Here is a 23,410-nt window from a genome sequence, read left to right as displayed (position 1 = left end):
CTAGCTTTAAAGAGGGATTTGACCAAGTCATTCACTGGACAAATTTGTCATCTCCCATCCTCATCTCTGCCAGCCCTCACTGAGAGAGCACGTATCACTCCACAGACATTTATCCCACGTCTATTGGGTCCAAAGGCACAATGGCTCATCTCCTGCCCTTGAGGAGCTCACCATCTAGCATGCCAGGTGGGAATTTTGTAAGCCGCTCTCCAGAACGCAACATAGGGTGAAATCCAGGCCTAGGAGGGGTTTCAAAGTGGTGTGAGGTCCATGGGCTGGAGCAATTGTGAATGGGTATAAGCAACGCTTCGCAGAAAGAAGCTATGCCAACAGGAAAGGACTCATTCTAAAATATCATTTTGACCAAACATACACAATACAGCTTGTATTGAGGAAGCAAAAGAAACAGCTCAATCCTTAGAACTTTAAAACAACCCATTATAGCACCGGTCCTGGGAGCATGATTGAGAACCAAAATTTTTACCTACTTTTGAGTAATGAGATTTATATAAGGCAAACAGTTTTTAATGCTTAATGTGTGACTCACAGGTGATCTACATTTGACATTTCTTAAAGGTCTGGCTTTTTAGGAGATGAATAATGAGGATGAGGAAAACTAAAGGAGATGTTCTAACTGGTGAACTTTCCTACTCAAGATGCAGCTACTGAACATTTCCAATCTTGAGGACTTCCAACCTGAAACACTGATTATCTAAGCTGGAGATAAGCTTCACTGGCTAAAATTATTTTCTGGGCCTTTGAGTTTAGATCATCTTTATGAAACAATAATCTGTACCAGTAAAATGGAATCAGTCAGAGGGCCATCTTAAGGACTGGTATCAAAACAGTGATTCAACATTACATATAGTGTTCTCAACTTATCAAGCAGGAGTATTTCTTCTAACACTATGAGAAGCAACTTTAACTTCCTAATTTCAAATGGGCCATTTCTGAGTGCTTGTATCAGCAGTGAATTCTATGTGCTTATAAAACCCATCTGGACCTGTTCAATTAAAAAACTCTCAGTTAAAAAGTTCTGTCCACGAAACACAACCACATGTTAATTTTGAGTAAAACACTATAGAGTATCTCCTTTGAAGATAAGATTTTTAAAAACTTGCACGTGGTCCATTTAAGTGTTTAAGTACTAAAATACTTATATTCAATTACTTCCTAAACGATTAAGATTTATCAGGTGTCCATCAGAACAGGCCCTGTTCTAACCACTCCCCATTCCTCAAAGGACTTATTTCATCCTGCTGAGAACTCTCCAACCCTACCAGACAGAAGGCAGAGAAAAGGGAGCTTAGAAGCTGTCTAGAAACACAAGACACAGTTTAATAAAAATAAAGAGTGGTTTTATTGGTTACATATAATTCAGCTATATTAATATATATTATAAACTTTAAGGATTAGAAACAAATGACTTTATTCTTTACCGAGAATTATCTAGTTTATGGCAGCACATTTAACGAATATTCCTTCAGTCCTGCAGTCATCACAGAACTATTTTTCAGATAATCAGGAAGTCATCATCCAAACTTTGTATTAGGCCACGTTTCATTAAGTACATATAAGACATTATGTTTTCTTAAGCAAACACTCCCTTTTTGTCATATTGTCATACCCTCCCGCATTTATCTTATCACATATAATGCGCAAAGTTTAACTTTTTACCCACAAGAGTTGCCTCAGATAACTTGCACATTGGAAAGTACAAGGCACGAGACAGTAGCAACATGTTACTCTGCCCTCTGCAGCTTGGATTTTTCGTTTTTGCCTAAAACCCCACTTTATCATTAAAACTAAATGAATCCCACAGTGTAATACTCATTAGGAAAGTCTTTTTGTATATATGTTACCACAAAGATGGAAAATGTCCAACAGTTTGAGCAAGTATTTAGCAGACCACAGAAAAGAGGACTGTGGGAAAAGAAAATACTTTAGTGTTTTAGAGCTGAAGAGCTTGATGGATGTTATTCAAATTTCTCATCTCCTTCTTCCACATCTTTCAAGTTGAGTACTTCCAAAGAACCTTTGCCTTTTGTCTCCTTTTTTATTAGCTCATCAATTTCTCTGAAGCAGCCCGGGTCAATTAGACACACCTGAAACACGGAACACAGCTGCTCACCACATGAAGATGAGCAAAGCAACAGTATGAACACGGCTTTAACTCCTCTAAGACAAACACATGACACTTTCCGGATGTCCCTGCTGCTACAGTTCTACAATGAAAGAGCGAAGACAATGCACAGGGGAGCAGACGGGGTTCTAGTCCAGCGTCTCCCCCCCTCAATTTTTATTTAAACTCTAGTTAGATAACAATGAAATTTTGGTTTCAAGAGTAGAATTTAGTGACTCAAGCTTACGTAATAGCAACCAGTGCTCATCATAACTAGTCCCCTCCTTAATGGCCATCCCCCACCTACCTCCTCTCTCCATCAACCCTCAATTTGTCCTCTATCATTAAGAGTCTCTTATGGCTTGCATCTCTATTTTTGTCTTTCCCCTCTTATTTTCACCTGCTAGGTTTCTTAAATTCCCCATGAGTGAAATCATATGATATTTGTCTTTCTCTGACTTATTTCATTTAGAATAATACCCTCTAATCCATCCACATAATTGCAAATGCTAAGATTTCATTCTTTTTGTTATCTGAATAATATTCCACTGTGTGTGTGTGTGTGTGTGTGTGTGTATATATATATACACACACCACAACTTTATCCATTCATCAGATGATGGACACTTGGGCTCTTTCTATAGTTTGGCTATTGTTGATAATACTGCTATAGACACCAGGGTGCACATACTCCTTCAAATCAGTGTCTTTGGGTAAATGCCTAGTAGTGCAATTGCTATATTGTAGCGTACTTCAATTTTCAACTTTCTGAGGAACCTTCATACTGTCTTCCAGAGTCAGCCCCTGTCTTTATGCATGTAGGCCCTGTGACAGGCATCAACCTCCCTGTCTGAGGACTTCTCTGGATTTCTTGGCTGTAAAGTGAATGGGACTAGAAAAGTATAGTTCTTTTTGTACTAAAATTTAGCATGAACATTTATAGTTCTAGGAAAGTACCTCTTTTTATTGACATCTGAAGGAGAAAATCTTGAAGGCCCATTTAGAAATCACGTGTAAAGTTTTGAAAAGATATGAGAACTTCAGAATGTCAGATGTGTTGTTTCACGTTTAGAATGAAATGCTCAACAATCCCAGTCTAGAGCTCATTTGAACTGAAGCTGCTGCAAAGTCCGAAGGGATGAGTTTGCAGACAATGTAATCTATACTGTGTCTGACACTGTAGGGTGAGGTTTTAAGACAAAATGCTTTGGCTGCTTCTATAAAATGTTCTGTGATAGGGCACCTGGGTGGTTCAGTTGGTTGACCACCTAACCCTTGGTTTCAGCTCAGATCATGAATTCAGGGTTGTAGGATTGAGCCCTGTATCTGGCCCCGAGCTCAACAGGGAGTCGGCTTGAGATTCTCTTTCTCTCAAATAAATAAATGGATCTTAAAAAAAAAAAAAAGTTCTGTCGTAAATGAGGCTGTTCAACTGGTCTTATTTCCAATTTCCTCATAATAAGAGACTCACTGTAAAACATATACTCTCATCCAAAATAAGCACAGAATCACCTAAAAAAAAATCCAAAGTGTTTAACTACAACTTAATTTCACTTAAACCTTTACATTTTTATTTAATTATTACTTAATTAATAAGAGGTTTCTGGAAATGTCTTACTGTCCTTACCTTCTAAATATTCATTACACATTTACGACTAGAGAACAGACTACTTTGGTAACGAGGAAGCAAAAGAGTAAGAGTGTTTTGTCTTACAATTTCTAACTGCTGACCGTAGTCTTCACTCTCTATGACCTTGATCAGTGGCTTGAGCTTTTCTTTCAGCTTCTTCCCTTCATTCACTGGGAGAAGGAACCGGAGTCTCATGTGAGCACGTTCGATCTGCATTTTCTCCTTTAACTGCTTTATCACCTCCAAAGCCTAGCAAGACAAAATTGAAAACAACGGCCGCTTCTTTGCCCCTTCTGCTGCATTGCTTTTTAAGGGATTCAAAACAAAGCAGTTTCCACCTGGCTGAATTAGGTGGCGGTTCTTCAACAGGACACAGACAACATAAACATCAGTAGGAAAAAATAAATTGCACTTAAAGAATACAAACTTTTGTGGTTCAAAAAACTAACAACAAAGTGAAAAGACAACCCATTAAATAGGAGAAAATACTAGCAAATCACACATTTGATGAGGTATCAGTATCCAGAATATATACAGAACCCTTAGAACTTGATAATGAAAACACAAATGATTGAAAAATTGTCCAAGTAGTGATTTTTCCAAAGATGACATGAAAATATGCTGAAATCATAGTTACCAGGGAAATCCAAATCAAAACCAGAATGATACATCTAGTTTGGCTGTAATAGAAATGGTGGATTAGACAACTCCAATATTCATGAACAAAATATGGTATTTCCACACAAGTTATTATCAAGTCCTAAGAACGAATGAAGTACTGACATGTACAATAACAGGTGGGAACCTTTAAAGGACACATATTGTATGATTCCATTTACATGAAATGTCTGGAATAGAAAAGTCCACAGAAAACAGAAAAACAAATTTGCCAAACACTTGTAAGAGGGAGAAAACAAGGAGTGACTGCTAATGTTGACAAGAATTTCTTTTGGTGGCAATGGAAATATTGTCAAACTAGGGCAGACTGCAGGAACTTGGTGAATAGACCACTGAACTGTTCCCTTTATAAAGATGACTCGTGTGGCATGTGAATTACATATAAATAAATAAAATCTAAAATACAGAGTTGGAATAACTCTTTAAAACTCCAAGTTTTATCTCTAAAGGTCTGATTTGGAAAGGAGATGAGAGTTGTAGTACATCTGTACTTTGTTAAAAAAAAAATTCCATTGCTCCTCCCTACGAGCCCCATCTTTTCCTCCTCCTGCCCCCAAATCTCCGACCCAAGTGCTTCCAACTAGTATTTTATTATTACAGACCGACTATCTTAATGTTTTCTTCAGAGAAAATTGATTTTCACGTGGACACCTTTTGACATTAAAAGCCACTCACCTGCTGTTTTGTACTCTTATTGGTTTTGACTGAATAGTGGATGTCCTTCATGGCTCTCTCAATAAGGATAACAGTATACGGTCTCTTTGTTTCAGGGTTCACACACTTGTCAGCTACGATAGTTGCAATGTCCCTGAACATCTGCTCCAGCTGCGTATGCCGTTCTTTATCTGATACTTGAACCTCTCCTTTAGTTAAAATCTAAAAAAAACCCCAACAGGTTTATTTTTTATTTTTTTTAATTTTTTATTTATGATAGTCACACACAGAGAGAGAGAGAGAGAGAGGCAGAGAGAGAAGCAGGCTCCATGTACCGGCAGCCTGACGTGGGATTCGATCCCAGGTCCCCAGGATCGCGCCCTGGGCCAAAGGCAGGCGCCAAACCGCTGCACCACCCAGGGATCCCCAACCCCAACAGGTTTAAATAAGCAATGTCTTTATTGCACATCACTTGTTAACTAACCGCAAGAATTAAGAACTTGGGGAGAAAATTAAATTCCATCCTTCTCAGCTATTGATATACAAGAAATAATTTGACCTTCACCTAAAGGATATACTAGATTTATCTTGTACTCGAATATCTTAACTTATTTAGGTGGAGAAAAGGGCAATTTCGTAAAAGTTGTAAACGGTGAAAACCCTGAAAAGAAATTCTATTTTCAGGAATATTCCACTACAAATATATAAATGGACAAAATAAGGCAACTTAGTAGATTTAATTTTTAGACTTGGCAAAATTGTTCATGTCCTGAATTATTAAAAACAGCACTGCACAACAAAGAAGCCAAATAATCTTATTAAAACAGAGAACTTCAACAGACATTTTCTCTAAGAAGACATCCAGAAGGCCAAAAGACACATGAAAAGATGCTCAACATCACATGATTTGCATCAAGGGAATGCAAATGAAAACCATAATGAGTTATCATCTCACACCTGTCAGAATGGCTAGGATGAACATAAAACAAGAAATGGTGTTGGTGACGACATAGAGAAAAAGGAACTCTCATGCACTGCTGGTGGGAAAGCAAATTGGTGCAGCCACTGTGGGAAAGTGTGGAGATTCCTCAAAAAATTAGAAGTAGAACTACCATATGATCCAGTAATCACATCTCTGGGTATTTACCCCCCCAAAACAGAAACACTGACTTGAAGATACATGCACCTTTATGTTTACTGCAGCCTTACTGGTAACAGCTATGATATTGGACATTGGACTTAGGACAACCTAAGTGTCCACTGACAGATGAAAGGATGAAGGGGATGTATACACAATGGAATAGTACTCAGCCATCAAAAAGAGTAAGTCTTGCCATTTGCAATGATGTGGGTGGACCTACTGGGTATAATGCTAAGTGGAAGAAGTCAAAGAAAGACTAGCACTGCATGATCTCACACATATGTGGAATTTAAGACAAAGCAGATGAACAAACAAAAAGACAAAAAGACAGACTCTTAACTACAGAGAACTAGTTGCTGCTAGAGGGGAGGTGGGTGGGGAATAGGTGAAATAAGGGGGATTAAGAGGTTCAAGCTTTTCATTTTAAAATAAGTCACAGACGAGGGGGAGGGGCAAGATGGCGGAAGAGCAGGGTCCCCAAATCGCCTGTCCCCACCAAATTACCTAGATAACCTTCAAACCATCCTGAAAATCTACGAATTCGGCCTGAGATGTAAAGAGAGAACAGCTGGAATGCTGCAGTGAGAAGAGTTCGCGCTTCTATCAAGGTAGGAAGACGGGGAAGAAAGAAATAAACAAAAGGCCTCCGAGGGGGAGGGGCCCCGCGAGGAGCCGGGGTGAGGCCGGGGCGAGTGTCCCCAGGACAGGAGAGCCCCGTCCCGGAGAAGCAGGAGCTGCACCAACCTTCCCGGGCGGGCGGAAAGGGGCTCGCAGGGAGTTGGAGCAGGACCCAGGAGAGCGGGGATGCCCTCGGGCTCCCGGGGACACTAACAGACACCTGCGAGCGCAGGAGAGTGCGCCGAGCTCCCTAAGGGCTGCAGCTCGGAGCAGCTTGGAGGGGCTCGGGCTCGGAAGCGGCTCCGCGGAGGGGGCTGCGGGGCGGGAGCGCGAATCCAACAGCGCAGGCCCTGGAGCACAGGGCGCCGGGACACAGCCCAGGATCCGGCCTCCCCCTGGGACAGGCAGAGGCCGGGAGGGCCCAGGACAGCAAGGACGCTCCTGCCCGGAGCTGAGCAGATCAGCGGCCCCGCCCCGGAGCCTCCAGGCCCTGCAGACGGAGAACCAAGAGCCCCGAGCCCCTTCCTGCGGAGGCTAAATCCAGGCTTCCAGAGTTGCCATAGCAACTGGGGCTGTTCCTCCTGGGGCCCCACGGGGTAAACAACCCCGGCTGAGCCCGGCAGCAGGCAGGGGCAGAGCAGCTCCCCCAAGTGCTAACACCTGAAAATCAGCACAGCAGGCCCCTCCCCCAGAAGACCAGCTAGACGGACCAGTGATACTCCCCCGTGTTCCAATACAACTTGTTTCTGGCCACTCTGCACTGAGCAAAATGACTAGAAGGAAAACCTCACCTCAAAAGAAAGAATCAGAAACAGCCCTCTCTCCCACAGAGTTACAAAATCTGGATTACACTTCAATGTCAGAAAGCCAATTCAGAAGCACTATTCTACAGCTACTGGTGGCTCTAGAAAAAAGCATTAAGGACTCACGAGACTTCATGACTGCAGAATTTAGATCCAATCAGGCAGAAATTAAAAATCAATTGAATGAGATGCAATCCAAACTAGAAGTCCTAACGACGAGGGTTAACGAGGTGGAAGAACGAGTGAGTGACATAGAAGACAAGTTAATGGCAAAGAGGGAAACTGAGGAAAAAAGAGACAATCAATTAAGGGACCATGAAGACAGATTAAGGCAAATAAATGACACTCTAAGGAAGAAAAACCTACGTTTAATTGGGGTTCCTGAGGGCGCCGAAAGGGACAGAGGGCCAGAATATGTATTTGAACAAATCCTAGCTGAAAACTTTCCCAATCTGGGAAGGGAAACAGGCATTCAGATCCAGGAAATAGAGAGATCCCCCCCTAAAATCAATAAAAACCGTTCAACACCTCGACATTTAATAGTGAAGCTTGCAAATTCCAAAGATAAAGAGAAGATCCTTAAAGCAGCAAGAGACAAGAAGTCCCTGACTTTCATGGGGAGGAATATTAGGGTAACAGCAGACCTCTCCACAGAGACGTGGCAGGCCAGAAAGGGCTGGCAGGATGTATTCAGGGTCCTAAATGAGAAGAACATGTAACCAAGAATACTTTATCCAGCAAGGCTCTCATTCAAAATGGAAGGAGAGATAAAGAGCTTCCAAGACAGGCAGGAACTGAAAGAATATGTGACCTCCAAACCAGCTCTGCAAGAAATTTTAAGGGGGACTCTTAAAACTCCCCTTTAAGAAGAAGTTCAGTGGAACAATCCACAAAAACAAGGACTAAATAGATATCATGATGACACTAAACTCATATCTGTCAATAGTAACTCTGAACGTGAATGGGCTTAATGACCCCATCAAAAGGCGCAGGGTTTCAGACTGGATAAAAAAGCAGGACCCATCTATTTGCTGTCTACAAGAGACTCATTTTAGACAGAAGGACACCTACAACCTGAAAATAAAAGGTTGGAGAACCATTTACCATTCAAATGGTTCTCAAAATATACCCTAAAAACTATAGAACCCTTCTGAAAGAAATTGAGGAAGACACAAAGAGATGGAAAAATATTCCATGCTCATGGATTGGCAGAATTAATATTGTGAAAATGTCAATGTTACCCAGGGCAATTTACACGTATAATGCAATCCCTATCAAAATACCATGGACTTTCTTCAGAGACTTAGAACAAATTATTTTAAGATTTGTGTGGAATCAGAAAAGACCCCAAACAGCCAGGGGAATTTTAAAAAAGAAAACCATATCTGGGGGCATCACAATGCCAGATTTCAGGTTGTACTACAAAGCTGTGTTCATCAAGACAGTGTGGTACTGGCACAAAAACAGACACATAGATCAATGGAACAGAACAGAGAACCCAGAAGTGGACCCTGAACTTTATGGTCAACTAATATACGATAAAGGAGGAAAGACGATCCACTGGAAGAAAGACAGTCTCTTCAATAGATGGTGCTGGGAAAATTGGACATCCACATGCAGAAGAATGAAACTAGACCACTCTCTTGCACCATACACAAAGATAAACTCAAAATAGATGAAAGATCTAAATGTGAGACAAGATTCCATCAAAATCCCAGAGGAGAACTCAGGCAACACCCTTTTTGAACTTGGCCACAGTAACCGGAGAAGGACAAACAGTGTATGTTCTCATTCATTTGGGGAATATGAATAATAGTGAAAGGGAATATAAGAGAAGGGAGAAGAAATGTGTGAGAAATATCAGAAAGGGAGACAGAACATGAAGACTTCTAACTCTGGGAAATGAACTAGGGGTGGTGGAGGGGGAGGAGGGCGGGGGGTGGGGGTGAATGGGTGACGGGCACTGAGGGGTACACTTGACGGGATGAGCACTGGGTGTTATTCTGTATGGTGGCAAACTGAACACCGATAAAAATTAATTTATAAAATTTGAAAAAAATAAAATAAGTCACAGATGAAAAGAACAGCATATGTACTATATTTAGTAAGACTATAATAACACTTCAGTGACAGGTGGTGACAGGACTTATCACTAATTTAATTATACTTCAATTAACAAAGTGATGCTACAGAGGCACCTGGGTGGCTCAGCTCATTAAGCCTCTGACTTTTGATTGGGGCTCAGGTCACCATCATGTGACATCAAGCCTCCAGTTGGGTTCCGAGTTGGGTTCCGTGCTGGGCATGGAGCCTGCTTGAGATTTTCTCTTTCCCTCTCCCTTTGCCCCTCCCCCACCTCTTTCTCTTAAAAGAAAAAAAAAAAAAGAAGTGATGATATTTAGGTCAAGTTATTGTAGGATAATTCACTCCCCCCGCCCCCAAAATAATGTTTTAAAGCTTAACATACCTCTAAGTTGTTCTGCTATAAAGAACATTAGGGTTGATTAGGCTGTAGCTGCTGGAACTCACCTGCTTACAGATTTCTGTCTGGTCATCTGTTCCAAAGGCACTGATCAGATCTTCCTTCTTTGCAACCTGACCTTTAGAAACGTTTACGAACACTGAGTGGGTCTGCAGAACTTCATCAAGGTCTTTTTCCCTTAGGACAGAAGAGAAAATTCGAAGTGAACACAGTAGAAACTCGGAAATTCATTCACAGATACAAGACGGCAACAACATAAAGGGCAAGAAACAACAAATGCTCCCAACTGACCCCCAGGGAGAGGGAGCCCTGGAAACTGAGCGGCGCGCCTGCGGCCCCACCTCTCCTCCGGAGAAAACCGCCTGGGAGCGGGAGGCGGGCCGCAGGGGGTGCGGGGCGGAGGAGGGCGCGGCGCCGCCGCCGGGGCCACCGACCCCTAGATGGCAGCACGCGGGACCAGCGGGCGGAGACCCACGGACGCCTCAAGACTCGGTCGCGGCCCTTCGACGTTACTGCGGCAGAAGACCCCCAGGTGGGGGCTCCCGGGCCGTAGCTCTTAAGTCCCCAGCCGCGACAGCCCGACCCAAACCGCGCCGCCCGAGCGGAGGAGGGCCGTGACGAGGCGCTACGCCGGGGGGGCAGTGGGCGCTCGCGGCGGCCCTCCCGCGGCCCGAGGGCCCCGCCCGTCCGCCCGCCCGCCCGCCCGCCCGCAGGGGGAGGCTCACTCACACGCCGCTCCGCCAGCCCACCACTTTGTTTTTGTAGCAGGCGATCTCGAAGCGCTTCCCGGCGCGCTTCATGCGCACCACCGCCACGTTGGTGAGGCGGATCTGGTTGGTGGGGGTGAAGATGGACATGGCCGCTGCTCACACACCCGCGCCGCCCGCCTCGGGGCCGCCCGCACCTCCCGTGACGACCCGGCGGCGCGCGGCCCGACCGCCAACTGCCCCGGCGGCCGCCACAGCACAGCCGGCGGACTTACTGCGCAGGCGTCAGGTGTGGCCGAACCCGGCAGAGGAAAAGCGAGCAGCAACGCCTGCGCACTGTGGCTTTTACGACATCGCTCCGCGCCCGACAGGAGAGGCGCTCTTCCGGGAGGTAATGTAGTTCCGCCCAGGAGCTCAAGAGCCCCGAGCTGCTGGCCAAGTTGATGTTTCAGCGGCCGGGTGGGAGCGTCGCGTCGGCGGCTCGTGGTTCCGCAGCTCGGGGCCACACCCACCTTCCCCTTTTATTGTGGAAAAGTTGTAAGATAAAAAAAGTCGAGAAAAAAGCACGATGAACAACTCCCTTAAGCCCATCATCCCACTTCAACAATTATCAACATTTTGCCATTCTCGTCCTATTTTTTTGTCGGGAGTAGTTCAAAGCACATGACAAGCTCCCAGCTTTAAACACGTCATTGTATCCTCACAGACGCACCCAACAAGATCAACCGAGATTCTTAAGACCCTCTAACAGCCCGGCCATAGCCAAATTTCCCGAAATAATGCCTTTTTTACAGTGTGTCTCAGCTGAGGTCCAAACGGGACCAAACATTGCATTCGGTTGACGGCACCCTCTCAATGCCCGGCCTTTCCCCGGTTTTTCCCCCTGTGTCCCCCCCTTTCATGGCCTCATTCCCTTAGGGGCCCGCCCCCCGCCCCCCGCCCCTCTGCTCCAAAGCCGGAGTGTTTGGACCGGCTCCGCGCGCTGCTTTCCCTCGGCCGTGGGCGGGGCTCCCCTCGGGGCCCGCCCCTTCCCCCCTTAGCCAATCCGAGCGGGGCCGGGAGGGCTCCGGTTCCAACGCGCGGAGCTCTGGGCGGGGCTTCCCTCGGGGCCCGCCCTCCCTCGGGGCCCGCCCCTTCCCCTCTGAGCCAATCCCGTCGGGCTGGCGAGTGGCATGGCGGCCCCCGGCGCGGCGGGTTTGGGGTGCGACGCTAGTGCTTCGAGGTAGCTGTAGTCGTCCCCTGATGTCCTCGCCGGCCGCCAGGTTTCTCAGGTCTGCAGGCCTCGTGTGTCGGGCCGCAGGGCTTGGGCTCTGAAGAGAATGGGTAAGGGCCCCCGGCGGGCAGAACTCGTGAGGCGGGAGGGGAGAGGAAGCCGTCTGTGTAGGAGCCTGTCGGGGCGGAGCGCGCCCCCGGGCCGTCCTTCAGAGGCGGTGGCGGCGCTCGTCCGCCGGGGCCGGAGCCGCTGAGCGCGGCCGGGCTCTGCCTCGTGAGGCTGGGGCTGAGCGCAGAGGGAGCGGTGCTTCTGGCCTCGAGTGAGACGACGAGAAAACTGCTCACTCTGCTTGCCCACGTGTGTTGAGGGCTCTCGGTCCTTCCCGCCTGTACATTTAGGCCCCCCCCCCCCTTCTGAAACGGCCTCCGGGTTCAGCATTTGAGACCGGTTGCATTCAAACGTCCCTCCAAGACAGGAGGTGTGATGTCGGTTGAGAACCCCTCATTTTCTTATGGGCCGCAGAAAACAAAGCAAAGCCGATTCGCAATTACACACGAAGAGTTTCGAGTTCTCCTGCTTCCTAACGCTCTGTCCAAATGAAGGAACAATTTTGTGTCTTTTTCTGAGTTAGCATTATCGTTATGTTAATTTTATCATTATCCTTTACATGCAGTGGTTTACTATTTTTATTAGAGTCGATTTTTTATAGGTTTCTTAGCCGAGTTCAATACGAAAGTTGGTTTTATTTTATTTTTTATTCTTAAAAAATAAGGATGAGTAGCTTTGTATATGTAGCTTTAAATAAAATTACGTGTATGTGTCATTTTAAATTTAGATCCTTTTTTGGATACATGGGACTTCTCTTCACCTGTAATATCATTATGGATAAACAGGTTTTACATATATTTGGGCTTTGCCTTTGGCATTAGCCTTTGGATTTGTTTCCAGATTGTCCTCAGGAAGCAGGTAAGTGGTTATTTTTTATATGAGAGTATTAAGGCATTAGATTTGTAATTTACAGCGCAGATTTTCTAAGATTTTCAGGAGAGCTAAGAGGAACGAAGGTCACTCTTGTTTGTTGGTTTCCAGACCTTTTTTTTAAATGCCTAAACAATTTATTCTCAGTTATTATAGACTAAGTTATTTATGTTTTCTTTGCTGGGCTTTGGAGTCTCAGTCTTAAGATACAGGAAGATTTTGTAATGAAAACTAAGACTTTTGTAAAAAAAATCTGTTTAGCGTCTTCGAAGGGCAGTAGTCTTCTCTTTTCTTACCATAATTAAGGATCAGTAAATCAATTCCTACTGTTATTCCACTAAAGCACATTATGGGTGGATGTATGTATAGATTTGTCTTAGGAATCTTTACAGTCTTAAAAAATGTGGATCCAGCCTTTAAAGGACCTGATTATACCAAGAGGTTAATATTTGCAGAGTACAGCAGAAAGATTAAGAGAATAGTAAAATCAGTTAGTATCTGTGCTAGTTTTCATCCCTATTGGAGTTAGAAAAAGATTCAAACTCGATGAATTTTGTGCAGCTGTTTATTTTAAAGGGCAAGAAATCACAGGAGAATTCTGTTCCAAAAGCAACCGGGGATTTGATGACAAATGGTTGTATCTCTCTTCAAAACAAGGAAGTCTTTGTATCTGGAGTGAAGATTTTCTATGGTTCCCAGACTGGAACAGCAAAGGTAAAAACTTTACGTGATACTTTTTCTTGGGTTTTCTGATATAAGATTGCTTCTAAAAATGGAATTGGTCTTCTAATTTTTTTTTTTTTCAATCTTCTTTTTTCCCTTTTCCAACATAACATTTTTCCTTTCTGGGGTGGTGGGTGGATTTTTATCTCTTGTGCCCAATTCCAGCTGGTTGGTGGTGTCTGATGGTCACTGTCTGAAGCTTGCTTCTACCTCAGGAGAATGGAGAGTTCTAAGCTTGTTATTGATGGTTGGTGTAGAAGTAGGAGGTAGTGAAAAGGGACTGTTAGCAGTAGGGGCCCGTCTGGGCCCTGACTTTCACAATTTCACATATCTACTTAATACGATGTATTCTGACTTAATAGCGTTAAGAGTGTTAATAATAGACATTGAATACTGTTTAAAGTAGATAGATGCTGTAGATGTATATGCTGCAGGTTTCTTCATTGTGAAGACCACAGCTATTTATTGCTTTCTAGGTAAAGATTCTAAGGCGAACATAAACGAATCAACATCTATTTTTCTGTAGTACTAAAGATTGTTGGACTGCCCTCTTGTGGATGTTTTGTAGAAGAATATTTCTTAGTTTTTCAGAACTTCAGTATAAGTTCTGAGTTGAAGGTCACAAAATATTAAGTTCAACCCTAAGCAACAGAGGCCGGAAACTGAAGAAATGTAAAAATGACGTCAGAGCAGCCAAAACAAAGTCCTTTGATGTTATTATAAAAGATCTCATTCATAGCCTCTCTCATGTGTTTATAATTTTTTTTTGAAAGATCAGGTCAACACTGCAGATTGTAACAAATCCAGGCATATGGAGGGTTCATAATGAAAAGTATTCTCTAGTGAATCTCTTTTTAACTATTTTTTATTTTTAGTTTTTCTGATGGCTATATTTTTAACCTGTGCGTGTTTTGTGTTTCTAGATTATCAAAGCTAGTTTAAAAGTTATCGACTGCTTATATTAGTTAACACAGACATTCCTTAACTCTCAGTGGCTTTATTGTTGGCCACCTCTTTGTTGATATGGGTTAGATGCCCCTCCTTAAAGTTGTGCCATTTGAATTTCTTTATTCTGCTTTCACATTTAATGGTTTCATATTTGTTTGGGTATGGAAGATTAGTTTTTCCTTACAGTTTTGAAGGTGTCACTTCATTGTCTTTAGATGGCTAGTCTCTTCATTCCTTTGTATATGACATGATTATTTTTTTATTGCTTATTTTTTGAAGCTTTTAGAATCCTTTCTTTGTCCTTGATGTTCAGAACTTTCTTGTGATCGTGTCTGCATTGGTTCTTTTTTTAGCTATTGTGCTGGACACTTGGGCCCTTTTGAAGATTTGTGAGCATTTTTTCTAATGTTTCTTGGGCAACTATTTTTCCCTTCCGTTTTCTCTTTTTTTTTCTTTCTGGGACTCTTAGTTGGATGTTAGGGTTTTTGGATGGCTTGTCTTTTTTTTTTTTTTTTTTCAAGATTTTATTTATTTATTCATGAGAGACAGAGAAAGAAAGAGAGGCAGAGACATAGGCAGAGGGACAAGTAGGCTCCATGCAGGAAGCCTGATGCAGAACTCGATCCCAGGACTCCGGGATCATGACCTGAGTCAAAGGCAGATGCTCAACCACTGAGCCACCCAGGTGTCCCTGGATGGCTTGTCTTTAATATTTTCTGTCTTACTTTTTGTAACTTTTTATTCTGGCTTGTGGGATTTCAATTTCAAACATTTTTTTTTGAATGTTTTATTTTAGCTATTAAGTTTTTAGTTGCAAAAATGCCATTTTTTCAATTTTACCTTATTAATAACTTAAAAAAATATCTGAATAAATTCGTTTTTCTGCTTCCTGATTTATCTGCTTTCTCAGTTTTTCTGATGCTGCTATTTCTCTTTCCTGCTTATTCTCGTCCATCTTGGTGGTCCATGATTTTCTGTTAATATTTACGACAGAATGACGGGATAGCTGTTGTGGATTTTCTCTGTTAATGAGTGAACAGGTTTGTGTTCTCTAAGTTTTTACCAGATGCTGTGTGCATGGTGGGTCAGGGCATGTCATGTGACCTATTGGCCCACCTCCCTCCTCTAGCTACCACTTCAGTTTTTTGTTTTTTAGAGTAAAGCCCTTTGAAGGTGTCTGTGCCACCATCTCCACATCTCCACAATTTCCCTACTCTTGTTTTCCTTGGACCACTCTTGTGGAGCTCACATGCCCCAACATGTTCCCATTGACTTCTATGTTGCTAATTAATTCTCACTCTTCATCTTACTTGACAGTGTTCTCTGGGTCATCCTCCTACTTGGCCAAGGCTAGTTTCCCTCACTGTCATTTGCAGATTTCCCCTCATCTTCTTGATCTTTAAGATAGAAGTGTCCTGGGGCACAGTCTTTGAGATCATGTCTTTATCCGTACTCATTGTACGAAGGGATCTTGTTATCTAGAGCTTTACATTAGATACAATTTGACCGGCTTCTTCTATAAAGGGCAAGATGTTTTATTTTATATGTTTTTAGGTGTGTGGTTTTTGTGAGCCATACAGTCTTTTGTTGTAGCTACTCAGGTCTGTGGCGTAGTGTGGAAACAATCACAGATAACATGTAAATAAATGGCATGACTGGATCCCAGGAGGGATCCTGTAGAAACAAATGGAGGGCTGTATTTGATCTGCCTGTATTCAGTGGTGGACTCTAAACTTATGTTTTTATTTACAAAAATGTTTTATTATTTATTCATGAGAGAGACAGAGACAGAGAGACAGAGACACAGGCAGAGGGAGAAGCAGGCTCCATGCAGGGATCCCGATGCGGGACTTGATCCTGTGACTCTGGGATCACTCCCTGAGCCAAAGGCAGATGCTCAACCACTGAGCCACCCAGATGCCCTTAAATTTAGTCTGTTCCCCTCAATTCCAGACTCTCATATCCAGTGGCCTATCTTAGATCTTCATGTGATGTTTAGTAGGCATCCCAAAATTAGTACATTCCAACTGAACTCTCAATTTTTTACACAAACTTTTCCATTTAGGATCTTTACCATTTCAGTAAATGGCAAGTTCATCATTCTGGTTTCCTGCTAAAAAACAAACAAACCAAAACAAAACAAAAAAACCCCCCAAAACCCTTTGAATTCTCTCTTTTCCCTGTTATTCCTATGCAGTTTATAGTAAATGCTGTTGTTTTACTTTCTTTTTTAAATTTTATTTATTTATTTATTTATTTATTTATTTATTTATTTATTTATTTATTTACGATAGTCATACAGAGAGAGAGAGAGAGAGAGAGAGGCAGAGACACAGGCAGAGGGAGAAGCAGGCTCCATGCGCCGGGAGCCCGACGTGGGATTCGATCCTGGGATTCCAGGATCGCGCCCTGGGCCAAAGGCAGGCGCCAAACCGCTGCGCCACCCAGGGATCCCTGTTGTTTTACTTTCAAAATGAGTCCAGATGCCAGTCACTTCTCAGCACCCTGCCTCACGGCACCCCTCTGCCTCTGTCTGTGGTCACGTTTCTGCTTATGGGTCCCCCTCATTTAGTGCTGCACAGCCCATCCCCTGGCTTGAGTGTCCTTTCAGCTCGGCAACCACTCAGCTCAGACTTTGAAAACTTCAGTGAAATCACATTTCCTTCAGCTTCACACCCAGCAGTGACCTCATTCACTTAGAGTATATCAAAGCCCTTGCAGTGGCCAGGAGTCCCTCATGTCTGGTTCTCCATTATCTCTTTTACCTCTTGTCCTTTGTCCCCACGTCTCTAGTCTTACTAACCTTGCCAAGCCTGCTCCCTCCTTCGGATCTGTTCACTTAAATGTTCGTCTGCTTGGGGTAACCTCATGGCTTGCTCTCTCATGTCTTTCAGGTTTGGCTCAAGTCTTTACCTCTGAGGCCTCTTGCACCAAATACTTGTTGTTTTTCCACATTGGCTCTCCAGTTGTGACACAGACTACTCAGAGTTTTTGTCAGACTCCACAGGTCTAAGGGCCTAGACTGCAAGACTATTTCCATCTCAGCTGCCAGTCAGCTGCCAGTCAGTCACCAGTCCCAGGGCTACCTGTGCTTGTGACTGGACCAGCTATAAATTCGATCCCATAGTCCTCTCTTTAAGTTTGATAATTTCCTAGACAGATTCACTGAACTCAGGAAATTGCCTAACTGTGTTTACTGGTTTATTGTAAAGAATACAGGTAAACAGACAAATGGCAGACATGCATAGGGCAAGGTTTGGGGGAGGAGTGTGGCTCAGAGCTTCCATGCCTTCTCTCTGCCCATACCTCCTCAGCACATCAGTGTGTTCAACCCAGAAACTCCTTGAATCCTGTCATTGAGTGGTTTTAATGGTTTCAAATCATTGACCATGGATGATCGAACTCACTGGGAGTGATGGTGCTGAATGTTCTAAACCTCTGATTGCATGGTTGATTTTGTCGTGACTAGCCCCCATCCTGAAGTTACCTGGGGCCTGCCTCCCCATGAGTTATTTCATTAGCATAGCAAAGTCAGTAAGTTACAAGGGCTTTAGGAGCTCTGTGCCAGGAACTCAGGACAAAGGCTGAATATTTATTATTATTATTTTTTAAGATTTTATTTATTTGTTCATGAGAGACAGAGAGAGAGAGAGAGACAGAGAGAGAGAGAGAGACAGAGAGGGACAGAGAGAGAAGCAGGCTCCATGTAGGGAGCACACTGTGGGACTCCATCCTGGATCTCCAGGATCAGGCCCTGGGCCAAAGGCGGCGCTAAACTGCTGAGCCACCCGGGCTGCCCTGAATATATATATATTTTTTAATCTTAGGCACCTGTCCTGACCCTCCCTGTGCAAAATAACAACTGTTCCATACCTGTAATCCTGTGTTCCTTCCCCTTATCCTGATTTATTTTCTTCCACAGCATTGGCCCTCATCTGATGAACTGTATGTTTTCTCGTATCCATGTTTGTTATGTCTCTTTCCATTAGAACACAAGCTCCCTGAAGGCAGGGACTATGGGTGTCTTGTTCACTGTTGTGTAATATTGCCCAGAACTGAGACTGGCATGGATGATACACAGTAAATTAATACATGCTCTAGTCCTGGGAGGTGAGAAGCCAAGTGTTAGACTACTAAGTGAAAAATAAAAAGGTGTTTTCCAGAGTGCCACCATGTGGCTAGAAGTTTCAGCTTTCTCCAGATACTTGGTTCATTTTGTTTGGAGAAGAGCTAGTGGGAATTTTATCTGGAGATAAAGGGCAGATGCTGCCTAGGCTTTCTGTGCACTTGTCCCATATACGAATTGTCTGCTGATTGGTTCTTCTCTGCCCCAGGGTTCTCTTCCAGCTTCACTGTAGTGACTGACTCTGAATCCAGAACCTCTGGTGTTATTACGCATATGGGCTTTCCTCTAGGGCTTTCTCTTCCCTGTCAGCCTGCTTTTGTTTGCTTTCTATCTTCCAGAAATGTGTCAGATTTCTCACATATCATATTCTCTTCCCTCTTTTTTTTTTTTATTCTTTTTTCTTTTTTTTTCCCTCTTATTGTTTATTCTAGTGGGGCAAAGCAGCTGAAATGTGAAAAAACCAATTTAGATTTATCTGCATATATACTTACACAGTGAGAACTGCGCAGTTGAATGATTTTTTTTTGGTAATTTAAAAATTTTTATTTCTTTTAAAGATTTTATTTATTTATTTTTTCATGAGAGACAGAGAGAGGCAGAGACATAGGCAGAGCGAGAAGCAGGCTCCCTCAGGGAGCCAGATGCGGGACTTGATCCCAGGACTCTGGGATCATGACCTGAGCCAAAGGCAGATGGTCAACCACTGAGCCACCCAGGTATCCCACATCCCACAGCTGAATGATTGATCTCTATAGAGATGCTTGAGAAAATGGAAGAAGTGACTATAGTATTTGTGTTTATGATGATAAATGGCAGAGGAAAAGTTTTTCACGATAAAATGCCTTATTCTTTTGGCAATGGGGATAAATGAAGACGGTATTATGCTTATTTAACTTATTGAAGACTGGGATCCCTGGGTGACGCAGCGGTTTAGCACCTGCCTTTGGCCCAGGGCGCGATCCTGGAGACCCGGGATCGAATCCCACGTCGGGCTCCCGGTGCATGGAGCCTGCTTCTCCATCTGCCTGTGTCTCTGCCTCTCTCTCTCTCTCTGTCTCTCTGTGACTATTGTAAATAAATAAAAATTAAAAAAAATTTAACTTATTGAAGACTATGTGATTTTTTTTTTTTTCCTATTAGGGATTTGCAACAAGTCTTGCTGAAGCAGTCACCTCCCTAGATCTGCCTGTGGCAGTTATTAATCTGAAAGAGTATGATCCAGATGATCAACTAGTAGAAGAGGTTGGTAATTATGTTATTTTTTTTCTTTAGCCCAAACTCTTAGATATAATTGTCTTCCTTCATTCTGGGATGAATAGAATCTTCAGAATAAATTTAATTTTTATGCTAAGGAGTTTGAGTTGGTTAAGTTTTCAGTGTTAGTCAGAGGTGCTGGATATGTGGTGTGGGACCTGGTCCTCTGGTATGTGGTCTTTCCTGGGGTGGGGGTAAGGGTGGGAAAGGTTGGGTGGTTTGAAGTTCCCTCCTCCTACCTGCTATGGAGCTCATAATCAAGTGAGGGCTGTGATTGATGGTAGTGTGCTGAGCCTTCGAGCCATGTGTGAGCTCACTGAGAGATTGAGCCATTTGGGTAGCAGAAAGAATATGAGTTTTGGAGTTAGAGAAATCTCTTCCTACCTGTGTGACCTCCATGCATTACTTAATATCTATGTGGGTTTAATTTCTTCATCTGAGAAATGCCCCTCCCTCTCCTAGTTATATTCAGGGGAGTTTGGCCTTACAGTAGTGGTTCAACTGGCAATATCAGCATTTCCTGGGAACTTGTTAGCAATGCAGCCTAGCCCTGGATGTGGGACTATTTTTATGGGTGTTCCAGGTGGTTCTGGAACAGCTGAAGTTGGGGAAGCACTAGAGCAGGGGTTGGTGAGTTTCTTTCCTAAAAGGCCAGATAGTAAATATCAGCTGTGTGCAGCCACAGGCTGTATGTAAATGAATGCGTGTGGCTGTGTGGCTGGGTTCCAGTAAGACTTTATTTAAAAAAACAAACAAACATATAGGCAGTGAGCTGGACTAGGCCTGTGGGACATAGTTTGCTAGTCCCGCCCACCCCCCCTTTTTTCTTTTTATGATTTTATGTATTTATTCGAGATAGACACAGAGAGAGGCAGAGGGAGAAGCAGTCTCCCTGTGAGCAGGGCCCCAGGATCACTATTTGAGCAGAAGGCTGAGCCTCAACCAACTGAGTCACCCAGGCGCCGCTTGCCAGTCCCTTTATAGTGGATAATCTAGCTGTAACTGTCTATTTCTTTCCCCCATTAAGAGAATAGTGAAGTGCAAATGAATGAGCTTGAATCTTCTCAGAATTACTTGTGAAAGATTATTAGCAAACTTTGAAACTTTATTATTTAATAATGGATTGCTTATAACTTAGCTCATGACTGGAATTTATAAGGTGCCTTCAAGCAGGTGGAATACCATGGCTAACAGGACTGAAGGCGTATTTTGTTCCCCCACGTAGGTGATGGTGCCAAGTGTTAAGTTACTTTACATTTAAAACAATTTGTTGTGGGGCACCTGGGTGGCTCAGTGGTTGAGTGTCTGCCTTCGGCTCAGGTTGTGATCCTGGAGTCCTGGGATCAAGTCCCACAGCGGACTCCCCGCAGGGAGCCTGCTTCTCCCTCTGCCTGTGTCTCTGCCTCTCCCAGTCTCTCATGAATAAATAAATAAAATCTTTAAAAAAAAGTTTTGTGGGGATCCCTGGGTGGCGCAGCGGTTTGGTGCCTGCCTTTGGCCCAGGGCGCGATCCTGGAGACCCGGGATCGAATCCCACGTTGGGCTCCCGGTGCATGGAGCCTGCTTCTCCCTCTGCCTGTGTCTCTGCTTCTCTCTCTCTCTGTGACTATCATGAATAAATAAAAATTAAAAAAAAAAACTCTTTAAAAAAAAGTTTTGTTGCTTTATTTTTTTAGGTATTTTTAAAGATCTCTGTGTTTCTTCCTGAGTGGTTTGGATTTCGTTTCTAATATGACAATTGGAGAGACAGAAACTTAGTGTCTGAAATTGGGATAGAATGTATGGTTAAGGGCTCCCGGGGACATATCGACAGGAGCCAGACATTGGATTTTCTCCCCATGCAAGGTGTCCTTGCTCTGTTTTCTTTCACTTTTGAAAATGAGTAATGCCTTGAAAGCACCCTTTGTCCTTAGAGATTAGTATTGATGTGGATGTCAGCATTTTAAAAAGGGTTTTCTTTACTGATAAGTTGTATCTTGAATATTCTTCTGAAATAATTACTTTCTTATTTAGGTTACTAGTAAAAACGTTTGTGCCTTTGTGGTTGCTACATATACAGACGGTCAACCCACCGAAAGTGCAGTGTGGTTCTGCAAATGGTTAGAGGAAGCATCCAGTGATTTTCGATTTGGCAAAACTTACCTAAAGGGTATGAGATACGCTGTATTTGGCCTAGGAAATTCTGTCTATGCCAGCCACTTCAACAAGGTAGGTATGTGTTGAATTATAGGGAGAGATTCTCTTTTAATAAAATTCATAGACATGTGTATATGAAATAGTCCACAAACTTTGGTGCTTTGTAATAAATTTTTTGTGTTACTCTCTGTAGTGGGGCATTGCTACACACATGTATCCAAGTTTGGTGCATAGTAGGTTCTCAAGTACATTTTTATGGAATAAAATGCTTATACCTTCTATTGTCTAGTGTCACAGTGGTCTGAATTCATGGCCATTGAGTCCAGTCTGCTGTCCCCAGCAGGACCTTGTGGATAGAAGATCACTGCTTCTTTAGACTTTCTCAGCTGCCTGTTCTGTTGTTGAATAATCTTTATGGCTCAAGCTATAACTCTGAATACAGTTGAACTCCTTGTCTTTTAATGTTAATTTTTAAAGGGAAATAGAAGAAAAACATTCATTGTCTTTTATGTAAGAAGACATTGTTTTCCTAGATTTTTTTTCTAAATGAAAACAGAGCCTCTGTTTCTTGTGGTTCTAAACAGTTACTAGAACTTTTGTAAACATACTTCTTCCCAAAATGGGCCCAGCCTGGCTCACCTGTCTTTGGTAGAATGTGAGTAAAGTTGAAAGTGGAGACCTTTCTTTAAGCTTGTTTTAATTCAGTTGTACTATCATGATGTGTATTTCTGCTCATATTTTCAAGGGAATTAGACCCCAAAACTGGTACAATTCAGATACGTAAATGTTTTGTTTAACGCCTTGCCACTCAGAAAGCTTGACTGCGGTGCTTGGTAATCCCTGGACCTCAGCTTAACTGCTAATGTTTGCAGTTCATTCAAGTTCTGAGTTTATAAAGTCATGAGTCTTGCATGGGCTGCATTTGCCCTTTGCTATTAAAATGGGCTTTGCTATATTTTGGAACAGATTTATTTTGCTAATTAGTTATTTTATTCTGACCATGACTTAGAATAGTAGTTTTCTTTTCTTTTTTTTTTCTTTTTTTTTTTTTTAGAATAGTAGTTTTCAAAGTCTTTTTTAGGTAGTAACCCTTACCTTAATAAAAGAATTTGTCCCTTTGTTTAAAAAGAGTCTTTTGCAGGATCTTACCAGAATGTAACCAGTGTAGTGCTTGCAGATTGCAGCTGGGGCTGGAGG

General features: G+C 43.1%; 2 protein-coding genes across 2 annotated transcripts in view; one reads left to right on the top strand and one right to left on the bottom strand.

Moving 5' to 3' along the window:
* Window positions 1–1,336: 1,336 nt before the first annotated feature.
* Window positions 1,337–11,104, bottom strand: SBDS (SBDS ribosome maturation factor). Its single transcript, XM_055341205.1, has 5 exons — window positions 10,858–11,104; window positions 10,176–10,305; window positions 5,106–5,306; window positions 3,837–4,001; window positions 1,337–2,105 (listed from the first exon to the last, which is right to left on the bottom strand). Exons 1-5 carry the CDS (start codon window positions 10,983–10,985, stop codon window positions 1,977–1,979), a joined length of 753 nt encoding a protein of 250 aa, XP_055197180.1. The 5' UTR covers window positions 10,986–11,104; the 3' UTR covers window positions 1,337–1,976.
* Window positions 11,105–11,998: 894 nt separating this feature from the next.
* LOC129519965 (S-adenosyl-L-methionine-dependent tRNA 4-demethylwyosine synthase TYW1) overlaps window positions 11,999–23,410 on the top strand; it is a 213,518-nt gene continuing 202,106 nt past the window's right edge. Inside the window, exons 1-5 of the mRNA XM_055340814.1 lie at window positions 11,999–12,158; window positions 12,884–13,014; window positions 13,588–13,740; window positions 19,964–20,065; window positions 22,091–22,285. Coding sequence (XP_055196789.1) covers window positions 12,155–12,158; window positions 12,884–13,014; window positions 13,588–13,740; window positions 19,964–20,065; window positions 22,091–22,285 — 585 coding nt within the window. The 5' untranslated portion in view covers window positions 11,999–12,154. The remainder of the gene's footprint in view (window positions 12,159–12,883; window positions 13,015–13,587; window positions 13,741–19,963; window positions 20,066–22,090; window positions 22,286–23,410) is intronic.

The sequence above is a fragment of the Nyctereutes procyonoides genome, unplaced genomic scaffold (genome assembly GCF_905146905.1).
Source record: "Nyctereutes procyonoides isolate TBG_1078 unplaced genomic scaffold, NYPRO_anot_genome, whole genome shotgun sequence".
Classification (NCBI taxonomy): domain Eukaryota; kingdom Metazoa; phylum Chordata; class Mammalia; order Carnivora; family Canidae; genus Nyctereutes; species Nyctereutes procyonoides.
Note: the sequence above shows the minus strand (reverse complement) of the source record. Positions and strands in the feature narration are given on the sequence as shown.

Bases quoted from the DNA above. Each gene is read 5' to 3' on its own strand.
- SBDS (XM_055341205.1), bottom strand. From the start codon at position 10,985: ATGTCCATCTTCACCCCCACCAACCAGATCCGCCTCACCAACGTGGCG. The intron at 10,306-10,857 runs GTGAGTGAGCCT...TTCTGTCCTAAG, and splicing joins GTGGGCTGGCGGAGCGGCGT to GGAAAAAGACCTTGATGAAG. The intron at 4,002-5,105 runs GTGAGTGGCTTT...TTGTCTTGCTAG, and splicing joins ATAAGAGTACAAAACAGCAG to GCTTTGGAGGTGATAAAGCA.